This window comes from Lepidochelys olivacea (genome assembly GCF_965140295.1).
Source record: "Lepidochelys olivacea isolate rLepOli2 genome assembly, chromosome: 2".
Classification (NCBI taxonomy): domain Eukaryota; kingdom Metazoa; phylum Chordata; order Testudines; family Cheloniidae; genus Lepidochelys; species Lepidochelys olivacea.
The window spans coordinates 10,144,138-10,159,476 of record NC_140412.1 but is presented as its reverse complement, the minus strand read 5'-3'; the positions used below and the strand labels follow the sequence as shown (position 1 = coordinate 10,159,476).

At 44.6% G+C, this 15,339-nt stretch overlaps 2 protein-coding genes across 11 annotated transcripts in view; one reads left to right on the top strand and one right to left on the bottom strand.

Annotated features, from left to right (window-relative positions):
- Nucleotides 1-7,487: 7,487 nt before the first annotated feature.
- Nucleotides 7,488-10,526, top strand: RPLP1 (ribosomal protein lateral stalk subunit P1). The gene is made up of 4 exons (XM_084621295.1): nt 7,488-7,683; nt 8,517-8,591; nt 9,614-9,725; nt 10,387-10,526. Exons 1-4 carry the CDS (start codon nt 7,612-7,614, stop codon nt 10,464-10,466), a joined length of 339 nt encoding a protein of 112 aa, XP_084477421.1. The 5' UTR covers nt 7,488-7,611; the 3' UTR covers nt 10,467-10,526.
- Nucleotides 10,527-13,775: 3,249 nt separating this feature from the next.
- Nucleotides 13,776-15,339, bottom strand: part of PTK2 (protein tyrosine kinase 2) — a 384,113-nt gene continuing 382,549 nt past the window's right edge. For all 10 annotated transcript variants that reach the window (XM_084620432.1, XM_084620429.1, XM_084620430.1 and 7 more), the window contains one exon: nt 13,776-15,060. In XM_084620432.1, coding sequence (XP_084476558.1) covers nt 14,848-15,060 — 213 coding nt within the window. In that variant the 3' untranslated portion in view covers nt 13,776-14,847. The remainder of the gene's footprint in view (nt 15,061-15,339) is intronic.

Here is a 15,339-nt window from a genome sequence, read left to right as displayed (position 1 = left end):
CCCATGTGATCCAGCTGATCACAGTTTTCCCGCCTTTTGTTTCTCCTCAGAAGTGGTAAACAACTTCTGGATAAAACTGGTTTTTACCACCCTTTTCACAGGGTTTCCCAGAAGGGGTTTTCTGCTCCTTCTGTGGGGTTTCCCGGGTCAGATTATGTAAGTCTGCCCCAAGCACTGCTCAGCTGCTGTCCATCTGAGTGACCGTAAGGGTCTGACTTGTATTCACCTAACCATCCTAGTGGTAGAGGGGGCTAGGCTTTTCCTTCCACAACTGTGCTTCTACTTTGTCAGCACCTGCAAGGAGAAGAGAAGGACAGACAGCCACATTCCACTTACCATCAGCTGCTGTCCCCCAAAGTACCTTCTACTCTTCTACAGACCCAGAGGAAAATCAAGGGACTCCCTGGAGTTCCTCTCCAATGGCTTTCAACTAGCTGGAGGATAGAGGTCCCAGGCAACAATAAACGCTTGATCTATAGAAGGAGATTTCTATTAAGGAGTTTACTTACCTGTTTATAGGGTTCATTTTGGGAAAATCACTGTATTGCATAATTTTACTGTTTACTGCTTCCTTTTCTTTGACCCATTTGTTGAACACCAATCCCTCAATACACTTCATTTGTTTTTCACCTTATCACGACTGACTCCTCGTTATTCAAGGTGGCAGGGACCCTTTATGGGAAGATCAAACCTACCAGATGACAGATGCTGGATAGGGAGGGTTGAATCTAAGGAAACAGGAAGCATAGGAATCTCTTGCCTTATCCCACATATATTTCTTTGCCTTTCCACCCTTTCTACCCATTGGCAACCGCATCAGGATCTCTCTTTAGGTTTTCTTTTCCCTGAGAAGTCCTGTGTTTTGTTTTAATTTGCAATACAGTGACTGATTAGCCCATTAGCTCAGGGTGGATATTGGAAAGGTCGGTCTGACCTTGGGTATGTCAGGTTCCCGCTACGGAAAAGGATTGTATGGCCTGGACACAGTGTCCTTAATTTAGTTCTGGGTGGAGAACTGGTAGTGGGTCAGAATAACTGCTTTTCTCCAATTCCACTCGAAAGGCCTTTTAAAATCCTGCAGCAGCTATTGGGGCGACTGGATCCGGAGTCCGATCCTAATTTCTGTGGTACCCCAAACAGAGTGGTTAGTGACCAGCTGCTTGGTGGTCACAGAAAAGACACCTCCAGCCTTGTTTAAGGTTAGCTTCGGTATCTCTCCTTCATGTTTTTTTTTTTTATGGTAGGGAATGTTTTTATTGGAAGTGTGAGTCAGAAGGTTATTATTTTTACAGTAACCAAGTGCCTGCTCTGGAACTCCAGAACACCCTTCCAGAGCCGTGCAGTGGCCATTTCATTTTTTTTTAGTGGGCTCCTGGAATGGCATAGTGATGGCCATACCCAGCTGCACAGAGAGACAGAGATCTGCTCTGGAAAGATTCAGCCTTAGGGGCTTGCTCCAACACTCTTGTGTCCATTCCCTTTATGGGGTACAGACCCAAAGGTTTTATGACATTCGCCCCCTCCCTCAATGTGAAGGGAGAGATACACAACTTCTTGTCCCTCCAGTTAGAAATTACATAAACTGGGTTACATTATAAACAAGAAATAAGTTTATTAACTACAAAAGGTGAATTTTAAGTGAATATAAGAGATAACAGACAGAACAAAGCAGATTACTGAGCAAATAAAAAAAGTATGCAAGCTAAGCTCAATATGCTTAAGAAACAGGTTACAAAATGTAATTTCTTACCCTAAATGTTATTTTAGGCAGGTTGCAAAGTTTCTGTGGTTCAGAGTTCCAGTTATATTTCTTTTCAGACTGGACCCCGTCTCAGTCTGAACTCCTCCGCTGCCTTCCCTTCAGGTGGCTTTAGCAGTCTTTCTTCTTGGACAGACAGGCCATGGAGAGGAGGAGTTCCATTTGCCTTCCTTCCCACCCTTAAATAGGATTTACATAAGGCGGAAATCCTTTGTTTCACAAACTTGACACCTCCCTCCCCTTCCAATGGAAAGTTACAAGAAGTCCAAGGTAATGTCTAGTATCAGGTGACAAGACCACCTGACCTAGTAGTGTCACAGTTAGGTCCCCTGACGCCTCCCAGGAGGGAGAGAGATTAGTATCTTCATGGTCTTGTTCCTTCCTGATGGCCCATCAAGTCTGATGGCCTGTCATCTGTTGGGTGTCTTCCCAATACACATCAAGTTGTAATTCTTACATAGTCCATATTCCTCACTTTAGATACAGAAATGATACATGCATAGAAATTGGATAATCACATTCAATAAATCACAACCTTTCCAATGATATCTTACAAGACCCATCTTGCATGAAGTATATCTCAGTTATGTCATATCCATATCATAAGCATATTTTCATAAAGAATATGGAATGAAACATCACACCCCTATCCTGGAGATGTTTGACATATTAGGCTGGATTATCCACTGCCTTTCACCTTCTGGAGTCATTTGCCCTTGTGCAAAGTGAAAATAAATTGTTCTCAAATCAGATTGGTAGCATTTTATATCTATTTCCATTCGGTGTGCACAGAAGCAAATGACTATAGAAGGTGCAGGGCAGTGGAGAACTGGGCCTACCATATAGGTCTCTGGCAGAAACCTAATGTTCTGATGCTTTAACACTTTGGTGAAGGACACTCTGCCAATAAAGAAGTATAACTGAAATGAACTGATCTTTTATCTGTGTTCCAGATCTAGTATGAGGCAATACTCTTGTTTTTGAGTGTATCTCCCTAATGGTTGCAGTGAGATAACTCCAGCTGTGTGTGCATGGAAAGACCAGCTATGAAGCAGTACACTTTTGTGTGTGTACATCTAGTGGCTGGCAGGGGGTGAGTGGGGCGCAACTGAGTGTGTGTTTCTTCCTCAAAACCCGCCACATCCATGCTCCCTCATCTCTGCCACCCCGTTTCAAAAAATCCCTACTAATTCCAACTAGTTCCAGCGCTTTTTCTGTATCCTGTCTCCAGTCCCTCAATCTGTAGGCCCTGTGCAAATATCTGTCTGTTTGTGGGGAGGAGAGGTGAAGAGGGAAAACCAGGCTTTGCTGGAAAGACAGAGAAACAGGGGGAGCGAAGATGCAGGGACAATGAAGTGACTAACATTCAGCCAGTGCATGCTGTGGTAATTACTGCCAAGGAGCCAGGAGTGGAGGGGGAAAGCTGGGTTGTGATAGATGGGGGTGCTAAGAATTTTTTTAAAATTTCCCCCCAAAACAAGGAAAGTAAATGCCGCAAAATGTTAATGCAGAATTAAGATTACACAGTGATGTCTCTTGCCCTTTCACAGTGTGGAGAGTGGCTAAATTAAACCTCTGACAAGGAAATAAAGAACTAAAGTAATGCAAACGTAAACATCTGAAAACCAGGAAATACAAAGTTAAGGTACACATCAGCCTCACAATGCAACCTTAACTATGCCCTCCTTGAGTGATGCCCAGACATGTCAATAACACATAGATTAGTATTCTGTCCTCTCCAGAGGTACACAACACGTTGGGAACAGAGCACATGAGAACTGTAGTATAAAGTCTAATACCTTCTCCTTACCAAGACAAAACTTGAGCTGAGGTCAGGTGTAGCAAACAGGAACTACCTACACCGCCCCTACACGCACATACTGAGCCTACCCCAAGCAAACCACTCCAGACTTGCAAAATGTTACAGCCCTTTCACCCTGGGCGTGAGCATTCCTTCTGCACATTGCCTTCACTCACTCCTCACTAAGCCCTAAAGACCACTGGCATGTATGCCACCCAGATTATGTGGAGAACTGTACTGTTCCATAGTTGGAACTGCACACCACATGGTACCAGGAGTACAAAGAAATTAAGAAAATATCCTGAGCAGTAAAAAGCTCCACAAGGGCTGAAAACCTCTGGAAATGTGGATGATAAATGGAGGAAGTTCAAACAGTGCTTCCCTCTGTATCTGCAAACAATGGTGGCCATTAAAAAGGAAGACAGTCAGATATCTTATTTTTGACTGGTTCTGGAGCTCTTGATGTGTTCAATAGTTATCAGTTAATTCAGGCAGAGGAGAGTAACTAAGGGTATGTCTACACTATGAAATTAGGTCGATTTTATAGAAGTTGATTTTTAGAAATTGATTTTATACAGTCGATTGTGTATGTCCACACTAAGTGCATTAAGTCGGCAGAGTGCGTCCTCACTACCACGGCTAGCATTGACTTACGGAGTGGTGCACTGTGGGTAGCTATCCCACAGTTCCCGCAGTCTCCACTGCCCATTGGAATTCTGGGTTAAGCTCCCAATGCCTTATGGGGCAAAAACATTGTCACGGGTGGTTTTGGGTATGTCGTCAGTCACCCCTCCCTCCATGAAAGCAACGGCAGACAGTCATGTCGCGCCTTTTTTCCGTGCAGATGCCATACCATGGCAAGCATGGAGCCCGCTCAGCTCAGCTCAGCGTCACCGCTGCTGTTGTGTCCTGGGTGCTGCTGTCAGCAGACGGTGCAGTATGACTGCTAACTGTCATCATCCATCGTGTCTACTGCAACTCTGCTCTCCTGCTCTTGTAAATGAGCTCAGTCTCAATAGCAAATTTCTCCATGTTGTCGTCATCCACCGCTTCCGCTGCAACTCTGCTCTCCTGGTGCCATGAATCCACCTCACAGGTCCTCTCATCATTCTGTACAAATATCTAATCTTGTGGCATCCGTCATCATCCACTGCTTCTGCTGCAACTCTGCTCTCCTGCAGATGCCATACCACGGCAAGCATGGAGCCCGCTCAGCTCACTGCTGCTGTTGTGAGCACTGTAAACACCTCGCGCATTATCCTGGAGTATATGCAGAACCAGGCTAAGAGATGCCAGCACGACAAACAATTTTGATGAGGACATGGACACAGACATTTCTGAAAGCATGGGCTGTGGCAATTGGGACATCATGGTGGCAGTGGGGCTGGTTGATACAGTGGAATGCCGATTCTGGGCCCGGCAAACAAGCACAAACTGGTGGCAACACATGTGATTCGTTGCGTCCAACGAAGTGGGTATTCACCCACAAAAGCTTATGCTCCAATGGAAACGTTGGTTGCGCTGAGGTCTGACCTAGTCAGCAAACAGTGCCAACGAGCTTTTAAACAACCAAAGGCACATTCTACCACCATTCTGCACTTGCTCAGCCTATAGTTGAACTGCTCCTTACTACTGTCCAGGATGCCAGTGTATGGCTTCATAAGCCCTGGGAGCAAGGGGTAGGCTGGATAACTATTGGCATTTCAACATCCCCAGTGGTAATTTCTGGTCTGGGAAGTAAGTCCCTTCTTGCAGCTGCTCAAACAGCCCGGAGTTCCTAAAGATGTGAGCGTCATGCACCTTTCCCAGCCATCCCACGCTGATGTCGGTGAAATGTCCCTTATGATCCACCAGTGCTTGCAGAACCATTGAGAAGCCCCAGAAGCAGCAGCCGGAGCCCCAGGGCCTTTAAATCTTTATTTAAAGGCCCCGCCTCTTCTGGTTGAGACCATGCCCCTGCTCAGGACTTGGGTACCGGTGAGTCTTTTAAGTTACTTTCACCTCTGACCATTACCCTTCATTTCTGTGGTGTTTAGATGCTGCTTGTAAGTATTAGAACTGGAAGCACGGGCTGTTGGGAGTCTGAAAGGACAGGAAACTGGAAGGGGTGGGGCATTGAGGAAGCTGAGTGAGAGCTACCAAGGGTGCAGCAGCAGCTTGGTAAAGAGCTTTCCACTTTAAAAATAAAGTCCTGTTGAAGTTTGTTAGTACCTTGTCTGGTTGTTACAACAATTTCCTGGTTTTCAGAGGTTTAAATTTAGCTAATCTCCTCATTCTAGAAGGGTAGGAGGCACCTTGGGCAATCTCAAGTCTGTGTTAACTACAGTGGCCAGGTGTCCAAAACCGAAAGGTCTGGTCGAAAAGGAAATTGGCCGCGATTGGTCAGCACAGCTGACCAGACGCTAAAATTCTGGTTGCCTGCAATAACTGGCCTCCGCCACCTTGGGCGGGAAGAGCAGCTGCTGCTGCTGGAGGGGCTTTGCTTAGCAGCTACTGCCCTTCCCGTCCCCCCAGCCTGACAGAGAGAACTGAACGCATCCGATGAAGTGAGCTGTAGCTCACGAAAGCTTATACTCAAATAAATTTGTTAGTCCCTAAGGTGCCACAAGTCCTCCTGTTCTTTTTAGAGAGAACTGACTGGCTCCCGGCTCCAAAGTAGGTACCGGTGTAACCTGTCTGCCCCCTGTGCCCCGATTTCCCCACCCTGGCCCCTCGCTCCGGGAAGCCCCACTGTGCCCTGATTTCCCCACCCCAGTCCCTCGCCCTGGGAGTCCGGGGACTGACCCCCTGCTGTGCCCGATTGGGCAGGTGGGAAGGCTCCACTTCAGCTCCTCCCAGCTCAGCTCTGCAGGAGGCAGGTGAGTCCTGGGGGATGGGAGAGGAAGTGATGGAGGGGAGGGGATGGCAGAGGGAAGGGCCTTGCAGGAAAAAACGGGGCGGGGCCTCGGGGGCTGGGGGGGGTTGGTTTTCAGGGATTGCAAAATTGACAGCCCTTGTGCTCACACAATTTTGGGGCATTTAATAACGTAATAAATACGTGACTCACAGGAATGCTGGGAAGGAGATGACGCTATTTCCTAGCATTACGCCAGCAGCTGCTATTTAGCACAGCGTGGCTAGAAAGAGCAGGAGGACTTGTGGCACCTTAGAGACTAACCAATTTATTAGAGCATAAGCTTTCGTGAGCTACAGCTCACTTCCTCAGATGCATATCGTGAAAACTGCAGCAGGCTTTATATATACACAGAGAATATGAAACAATACCTATTCCCACCTATTGTTTCATATTCTCTGTGTATATATAAAGCCTGCTGCAGTTTCCACGATATGCATCCGATGAAGTGAGCTGTAGCTCACGAAAGCTTATGCTCTAATAAATTGGTTAGTCTCTAAGGTGCCACAAGTCCTCCTTTTCTTTTTGCGAATACAGACTAACACGGCTGCTACTCTGAAACCAATTTATTTTAGCGTGGATGTGATTTTTGTCTGGTGGTGGTTCTCATTTGCCAGCAGGTTGCGTGTACGCAAGGCTCGCTCCGCTGTGCTTTGACCTTTCTGCGGGGATGCGGGGATGCACGCCTCTGCCTCGGGTTCGGGAAGCAGGGCGCGGGAAGCGGCACGATGACTCCAGCGGGCCTGTGCCCGAGAGCGGGAGACACTCTCTTGCAAGGCGCGCCGGGAAGAAATCCCTCCACTTCGCTCCTGCTCCCCCTAGCGGCTGCGGTGGGGTCGCTCTGCACACACGTTTCCCTGCTCGGCTGTCCTCGGGTACTTCCGTGAGTGTCCGTCACTCCCGCGAGAGGCGGGGCCGAGCACTGATTGGCTAGGACGATGCATTCTGTGATTGGGCAAGAATATCGAGCTTTCGACTGGCGGAGAGATCTCATTCTGGGCTGTGATTGGCTAAGGCTGGATATATAAACACTTCCCCAAAGCGCCCCCTTTCTCTCGTCTCTCTGGCGGCCCAAGGTGCTGTGTCCTTCAGCTGAAGCTAAGGCCGTTACATCCCGGCGACTAGCACCGCGCCCCACCGCCACCCGCCCGTTCAGCCATGGCCTCCAGCTCCGAGCTCGCCTGCATCTACGCCGCGCTCATCCTGCACGACGACGAGGTCACCGTCACGGTGAGCGAGGCCGGCCCCACGCGCCCCAAGATGGCGGCGGCGCGGGGATGGGGCAGCTCCTCGGCCTGGGTGGGACGGGGGCGCCCGCCCCGCCGGAGGGGGAGGTGGGGAGTCCCGCCGCGTCCTCCCGGGGGGAGGGGTCGGTGCCCCCTCAGCCTGACGGGGGGGGGCGGGGCCCAGCGACGCGGCTCCTTCCTCGGCCGCCCGGGGTCCGCGTTGCGCCGCGAGGGCGGGGCGGGCTTCCGTGGAAAGATGCCCGCCCGGGGCGCGAGGGGGGCCGGAGTGCCGCCGCGCGTCCCTCCCCCCATGGTCCCGAGCCCGGGGGCCCCCCCCGCTGTGCCAGGGCGGGTCAGGAAGGCGGGGGTGGGGGAGAGGCCAGGGCACCGGCAGCCGCGGCCTGACCCCGAGCCCGAAGGGGCAGGGACCAGCCGGGCCCGGGTCCGGGTGTTCCTTAGGCTGGCGTTCCAGGCTCACGCCGCGCCTGGCTCCTAGGTAGGGCTCTTGGGCAGCAGCCCTCGCAGGGGTGGGCAAAGGAGATCAGTGTCGCTCTGCCCATGTTACAGATAGGGAAACTGAGGTGGTGTGAGTGGCTCTGGTCATGCTGTCAGCTGTCCACGCACTTCACAGTTTCTAGGACTGAGCAGAATCTCGGCACTCAAGACTGGTCTCTGTCCACATTATTCTATTCAAGGGAGTTGATCATAGTTTGCAAAAGTTTTGAGGAATTGACATTATTTGCAATTGTGAGACTGGGCTACAGTGACATGAAGTATATGCATTGTGCATGACTCTTCAGTTTCTGTTCTAACAATGTTCTTAATGAATTTTTTCAGGAGGACAAAATTAATGCACTTATTAAAGCAGCTGGAGTAAATGTTGAACCTTTCTGGCCGGGCCTGTTTGCAAAGGTAAGAAATAACAGAGGTGGTTAAACGAAGTATTTAAGTCTGATCCAAGCATAGCACATGCCACAGATGCCTGCAGCCTGGACACAGCTATAACATGCCTTGTGAGTAGTCTGCAGATCACAAAACAAAAGCTAGGTGGTTCTGACATGGGTCACTAAGATGGATCTCAAGATATCTATAAAATTACTGTGAATAATTCAATTGGGGTTAATGTTTTGAGAATACTCTTCCTTTGATGAAATACCAAACTGGCAGCAAACAGATAACCCAATTAGCAAATTAAGCATTTATCAGCATTGAGTACTGTTGGTGGAGGCAAATATTAGCAAAATAGAGACACTGACTGCAGTGTACACCTCTAATAGAAAAAACTTCAATGTCCTTGAAGGTTAGGATTGGTCATCTTTATTTTCAGATTCAGTCTGAAAAGGAACTGACATGGAGTTTATAGAGACACAAACTGACTTACCAATGTGTATACTAGGCCTACAAGTGAAAGGATAACTTTTCTAAATACTACCCTGAAAACTTAATCAAGGATCTGGGACTCAGGATGGTTTGTTCTTTCTCCTGCCTCTTCGCTTGTCAAAAGTACTTCAAGCCAAATTATGCATTCTGACGTGTGCAGCTTCATTCCTTTATTGTGCACTGAATCTTTTAGCCAAATTTTGATCAAGCTGGGAGAAGAAAATTGCTTAGAACAGTTAATGTTAAAGATGGCATGACAGATGTTCAGTTAACAACTTGGTTTGATCAAAATTCAGTAGCTGTCTCAAGTGTCTGCTGAATTGTTTTGATAAACTTGTTTTGTAAATTGACATGGAAGATAGAGCAACTGTAATTCAGTACCAGACTGATAGCATCCCATGCACATTAGTAAGTAAATGCCTGATTAAATCTAACTTGGGAACTGGTAAGGATAAAGAGCTGAATTATGCCAATTTTAAATTTCCTTACAATAATGGGACAGCTGTAAATTGTGCAACTTTTGTAAAATGTACTAAAATGTTTACTATTCTTAGGCTCTAGCTAACATTGACATTGGAAGCCTGATCTGTAATGTAGGAGCTGGTGGTGCTCCAGCTGCTGCTGCTCCTGCAGGGGGTGCTGCTCCTGCTGGTGGTGCTGCCCCTGGTAAGTGAGCTCTTGGATGGGTGTGGACGAAATGGGTGTACAAAATGCTGTTACTGTACAAACAGTGTCAAGTATCTCACTGCTGTACCTTTTCTGAATACTTACTACTGCTTTGTGCTCTTAAACATCTTAATATGGGTGAACTTGTGAGAGGAAAGGAGTTTAACTTTAGGAAATACTGTTGATTGCAAATGGAAATTTGTGTGGCTTGCTACAGTAAACTTTTAAATTCTTTTGTCTCCAAGGTCTATGTATGGACTCAACCTGCAATACTATACTGTTATCTGACTAGGTTAAAGGGCAGAACTTTTTTCATAATTGGAAAAGGAGAATATTTCTAGCTTGTAAACTTACATCTTTTGGATTGAGGGGGGCTTGTTACTATAATGCTAATAGCCGTGCCTTAGCTCCCTTTCTTCCAATGTTGGTCATCAAAAGCACTGCATGGAGTAAGGGCATTGATGATGATGTGGATTAGATTATCTGTGGGTGGTGTACTAGCATGCTCCTAAATCACCACAATTGTAACTTTACCTTTCCAATGTAATTTGATTCTTGTATCTCAAACTTTGTGGAGTTTAGTTAGTTAGGTCTCCCTACATCACTTTTCAGTAATATCAAATTTTCAGGATAAGATGCTAACCATTTTCTTCCTTTTCAGCTGAGGAGAAGAAAGAGGAAGAAAAGAAAGAAGAATCTGAGGAATCTGATGATGACATGGGTTTTGGTCTCTTTGACTAAACTGACTTTTTGTACTATCTGTAATAAAACAAAACACTCTTTAATCTGGTCTTTAAAGAATGTGAGGAGGGTGTGTTTTTTTTTTTTGAACTCTTAAAAGTGGAGAGGGGATTAGGAAACACAAGTCATCAGACTGGTCCTATATCCTCCCATGTCCCAAAAGTCACTACTGTATTGTACACAACTTGATTTTCTCTGAAAACTTTTTACTCACATTAAGACCCATTGTAAGGACAGCATAAAACTGTTCTTGTATTAAGTGCTGTGGCAGTTTAAAGACATTAGCTGAAATTGCTACCACATTCAGGTCCAGTTTGTGCAGGGGAAGTTGTAGTGGTCACTGTCCTAGTAAAATGACACTTCAACCTGTCCAGTAGCATTACTCTTTAAAATATACATGATACTAGAGGTGCTAAATTAAGGAGGATGAGTAGGACTATTGATGGTTCTCATCTTTGATCTAATCACCCCCTTTTTTCAGTAGAACTGCACTCAGATGTTTAATCATTCAGCCAAGGCATTTTCAAGCAGCAGGAAAAAAAATTTTAATCTTGCTTTTTTGATAATAGTACTGCACCTGGCCTTGTGTAGAAATTTAGTTTATGTGTGATGAAGGGCTGCTGCCTCCTTTTTTGAAAGTGATTGAAACTAAGACTTTGGTCAATAGCGGGTGAATGATAAAATAGTTGTCATTGGACCAAAAAAAGCCAATCTCCTTATACCTTAATCAGGTCCTGGACAGAGCCCATGTGAACTTTCACCATATGTATGAATGAAGAGAAGGCTACTGTATACATCACCCTGTAGTCCCCTTCCATGACACTACACCCACATACAAGGGCTATATTCAACTCACATCTACACCAGTGTTTTTATTTTTCCATCATAGATAGATGTCAAAGGCTGGAGCTTAGGACAAAACACTGAGGGCCTACTATCCCCTAAGAAGCTTCTGTTTTATTCAATGTTTTAAGTTAAACCGTAACTTTGAACTAATAAATGTGACCCACACTTCTCTCAGTTAAGATGAAGTTGTATTGTGCCTCCTTCCCCCTTTCATTAAAGCTGGCAAGTTGGTTAAATTCTCTGAAAAGGAATTTATCAGAGTTAGTATACAATACTTAAAGCTAAGAGCATTTTTTAGACCAATTCAAATTTCTGTACAAAACTCTGCTTCCTCTTGCAGAGGGTCAGGTAGCTACAATGGTTTTCTGTATCACAGAGAGCAACTTGAACTTTTATACAAAGTTATTCTGTAATTAATGCAATTTTGTGAACATCCAACCCCCTTAAAATGTTCACCTGTTGAATGAGTGGGGAAGAACCCCTGTTCAACTGACTTGAATTTCACTTTGCAACCTCAATTCTTTAAGAAATCTATAGATCAGTGGTTCTCAAACTTTTGTACTGATGACACCTTTCACACAGAAAATTTGAGTGCAACCCCCAGTATAAATTTAAAACTTTAAAAAAATATTATAAATGCTGGTGGCAAAGCAGGGTTCGCAACCCCCTATGTAATAACCTCATGACCCCAGTTTGAGAATCCCTAGATTAGAACATGTAGGAAGAAAGCCAAAATCCTTCCTTACAACACCAAGCAATTGCTCTGAATACAAGGAAAGGTTCAAATAAATGGCCACAAACTGAACCAAAACTTTCAAGTTGCAGTTCTATAATGAATCTTTTCAGGTTAACTTCCAGAAATCCTAAAGAGCTCTCGGTCATAGGGTCCCCCTTCTGTTTTTCTTCAGTATCTGCTTTTTTAAAAACAAACAACGGAAAGTAGCTCAAAAAAACTGGCTCATTTTTCACAGGAACCCATCTGTAATTCCTAAATCTTTCACTCAGAAATTCAATTGTATGAAAAGCAAAAGATATTTTTAAAATAAAGTAATTAACAAGGTAAAGCAATAGCACAACTGTTAAAATTGAAAGACAGCTCATTTATCCACAGCACATCCCATGTTCTACTTGTGTAAGTAGATACATCTGTGACTACCCCCTGGGGGGTAACCTGGGCCAGGAAGTTACCTTGTTTTAAAAACACTGAATTCTGAAATACCAATTTTAGGTGAGATTCTGTGTTTTTTTAACTTGTCTTATTGTCTGTGTGCAGGAGTTTCAGATGAAACCACAATGTATCTCTTGACTAGTCCTGAGTTGTCAGCCCATCTTTCAGTTTATGCTCTGCACTCAATCCCACCACTCTCACAGTACTGGATTTCAATTTGTCTTGCGTTAAGTGCTGAGCTGCCTGAGCATATTAGCTTGAAGCAGCAAAGAAGTTGGACAAAGATCAGAGGAGTCATGAAATGCTCCCGCACGCCATCTGTCAATGAAATAGGCAGAGAAGTTAAAACAAACCTACGTTTCCATGGTATTTTGGTGTTCAAAATCTGTTGCTTTCCTCAATGCAGGCTCAATTCTTTTTTTCTTGACTGAATTCATGTCTATATAGCAGGAGAATGGTAACTTTCATGGACTATGTTAAGCAACAGCCACAGTTATAAATAAGTTGACAATTGAAGAAAGTATATCCTATTTTAAAATGTATTTGAATGGAAAAGCAATCAACCCATCCCTAGTTAAGGAGGAAGCTGAAATTTTCAGAAATAGCCCAATTTTCAACTTTATCTTCCTGACATTTCAGTTCTGATAAGTTTTGGTTACACAAAGTTAGAAATGCATAGTATTTTGATAATTTACATTAAGTTCACTTGTTTTTAACGATTTTGTAGGGTTCAAGTCCTAAATGGGTTGGCCTAGAAACTCCACATAATTTCACTTGCTGAGATGTGCCTTAGGGTGTTTTTTGTTTTTGTGGTGTTAGTGGGAAGATTTTAGCATATATAAAACAACTAGGGGTTCCTTAAAGCCAGCATATCAAAAGATGGGAATGCTGAGGAATGGGCTCTGAGGGGAGAAAATGGCTGCTCATCCATGCTACCAGGACAGGAACCTGTGAAGAACTGGGAAAGTGAAGGTTTATATATTGCTGAAAAACTTTATTTGCCTTTGTTTAAGCTATCTGTTGCTTTTTTGGGGGAACTAGGTTGTGGGAATGAATTTTTTCCTCCCTGAACATTAGGTTTGGGTGGAGAAATGCTCTGCAGAGTTGTGTGTACCTTAACGTGAAAGGATTTATCATAAGGTCAATTTTTTGGCCTTCCTCCCAACAGTGCCCTTCTGTTTTTTTAAGTCTACATAAACTGCTGAAATTTACGATTGATGAAAAAAGCAAGGTCAGAAAACTCCTCCAAAACGCTTTGTGCTCTGCAGCATAGGAAGAAATGTTACAGCCAGGACTTCACTGGTAACACCTTTTTAATAGGTCAAAGTAACTGTACAGTTCATTATATTCTTCCTGAGAATAATTTATAACCCCCATCAAACAAAAGGGAGCATGGTGGTTTTTATTTAACAGAACAGATGGTGTAACTGGAAAAAAAAATCAAAGAAAACATTCACACTGCTCTGCTGTAACTCCTCCCAGGCAAGATAGACTCAAAGATGGGTTAGTTAACTACAGTGGATTTAAAATATTCAACATGGCTTTAATCTTTCTGTATAAATTATATAAAAATGGGGAACACATATGGTTACAGAACTTCTCTTCTAAATGCGGCTCTGAGTTGCTCTGGTACAAAGCAGCTTTTTGCTTCCAAGGAAAATAACATTGCTACAAAAAACTGGCAAGTTATTCTGGTGAAAAGACACACAAGAGTTTTCAGTTGTGTTCTACAGCTAGTTTCCAAACAAACGTTTCACACATCCACATAAAAGTAAAAGGCAGAAAGATGAAGAGGGCTTTAGTTTCCTTTGAAATGACTGAAGGCTTGAAAATATAGCTTTTTTTATTTTCTTTCTCTGTAAATCGTGATTAGCATATTGCGACGTAAGTGTTCTAATAAAAAATTCCAGTCTGGATAGCTTGCATACTGTGGGCAAGAATTCTCAGCCCTGAGGTTTCCCAGAATTCTTCACCTCACAATATTTTTCTCCAATCTGCAGCTCGGACAGTCCTGGCTCTGAGATTGTAACCCCTTGGCAATTTTAGGTAACACACATCCTATGTGATGATGTAAAATGTAATTGTCTTCCCCAGTCACGATTCCCAAGGGCTTCTGTACAAACTTCATTCTGCGATAATGCCACATTTTGAATCCCAGACCATCTTGGCTTTATGGTAAAAACTTGGTTAAACTTTTATAATGAGAGAGAGAGAAAACCAACAGCTGTCAATCAGGTCTGATGAAGCAGGAGTCACTGGAAATCCAGGACTATGCAGGGTTAATCCTCACCGCTGGTGGAAGGCTAGATAACATCCTTACATGAGCAATATTCCTAAAAAGAATGACAAAAAATTCTTCCTCAGTGTTTAATGGGGTCTGGACTGACCAATCATTTTCAGTCTGGCTTGATCAATAACATCCAGCAAGTTTTTGGCATCCACAGCCAGAGCATGAGCAGCTGTGAGCATTTGCTTTTTGTATTCCTGCTGCAGGCTAGTCATGACGTATTGCTGTGCCAATTTCATCTTGTTAATCAGTTCAGCCAAGTCAGAGTTCAACAGCTTCTGTGCCATCTCAATCTGGAAAGATACAAGATTCAGTCAGGCCCTGCAGGCAGCATTTTCAGAGGAGGCAAATAAAACTGGGGTATCACACTCACGATGGAATTCCTAACCGTGGCTTTGTCCACGACAAACTAGACCAAGAATTCGCTCTTCCAGGCCACTGAACAGCCATCTAGTGTTAATAACTAGAGGACACTATTCACCAGTGCTGAATTTGAACCTCTGTCCTAGACAGTGGTGCTGGAACAATTTTTATAGTGCTGATGCTGAAGATGGAAACCACGTATTTGGGTC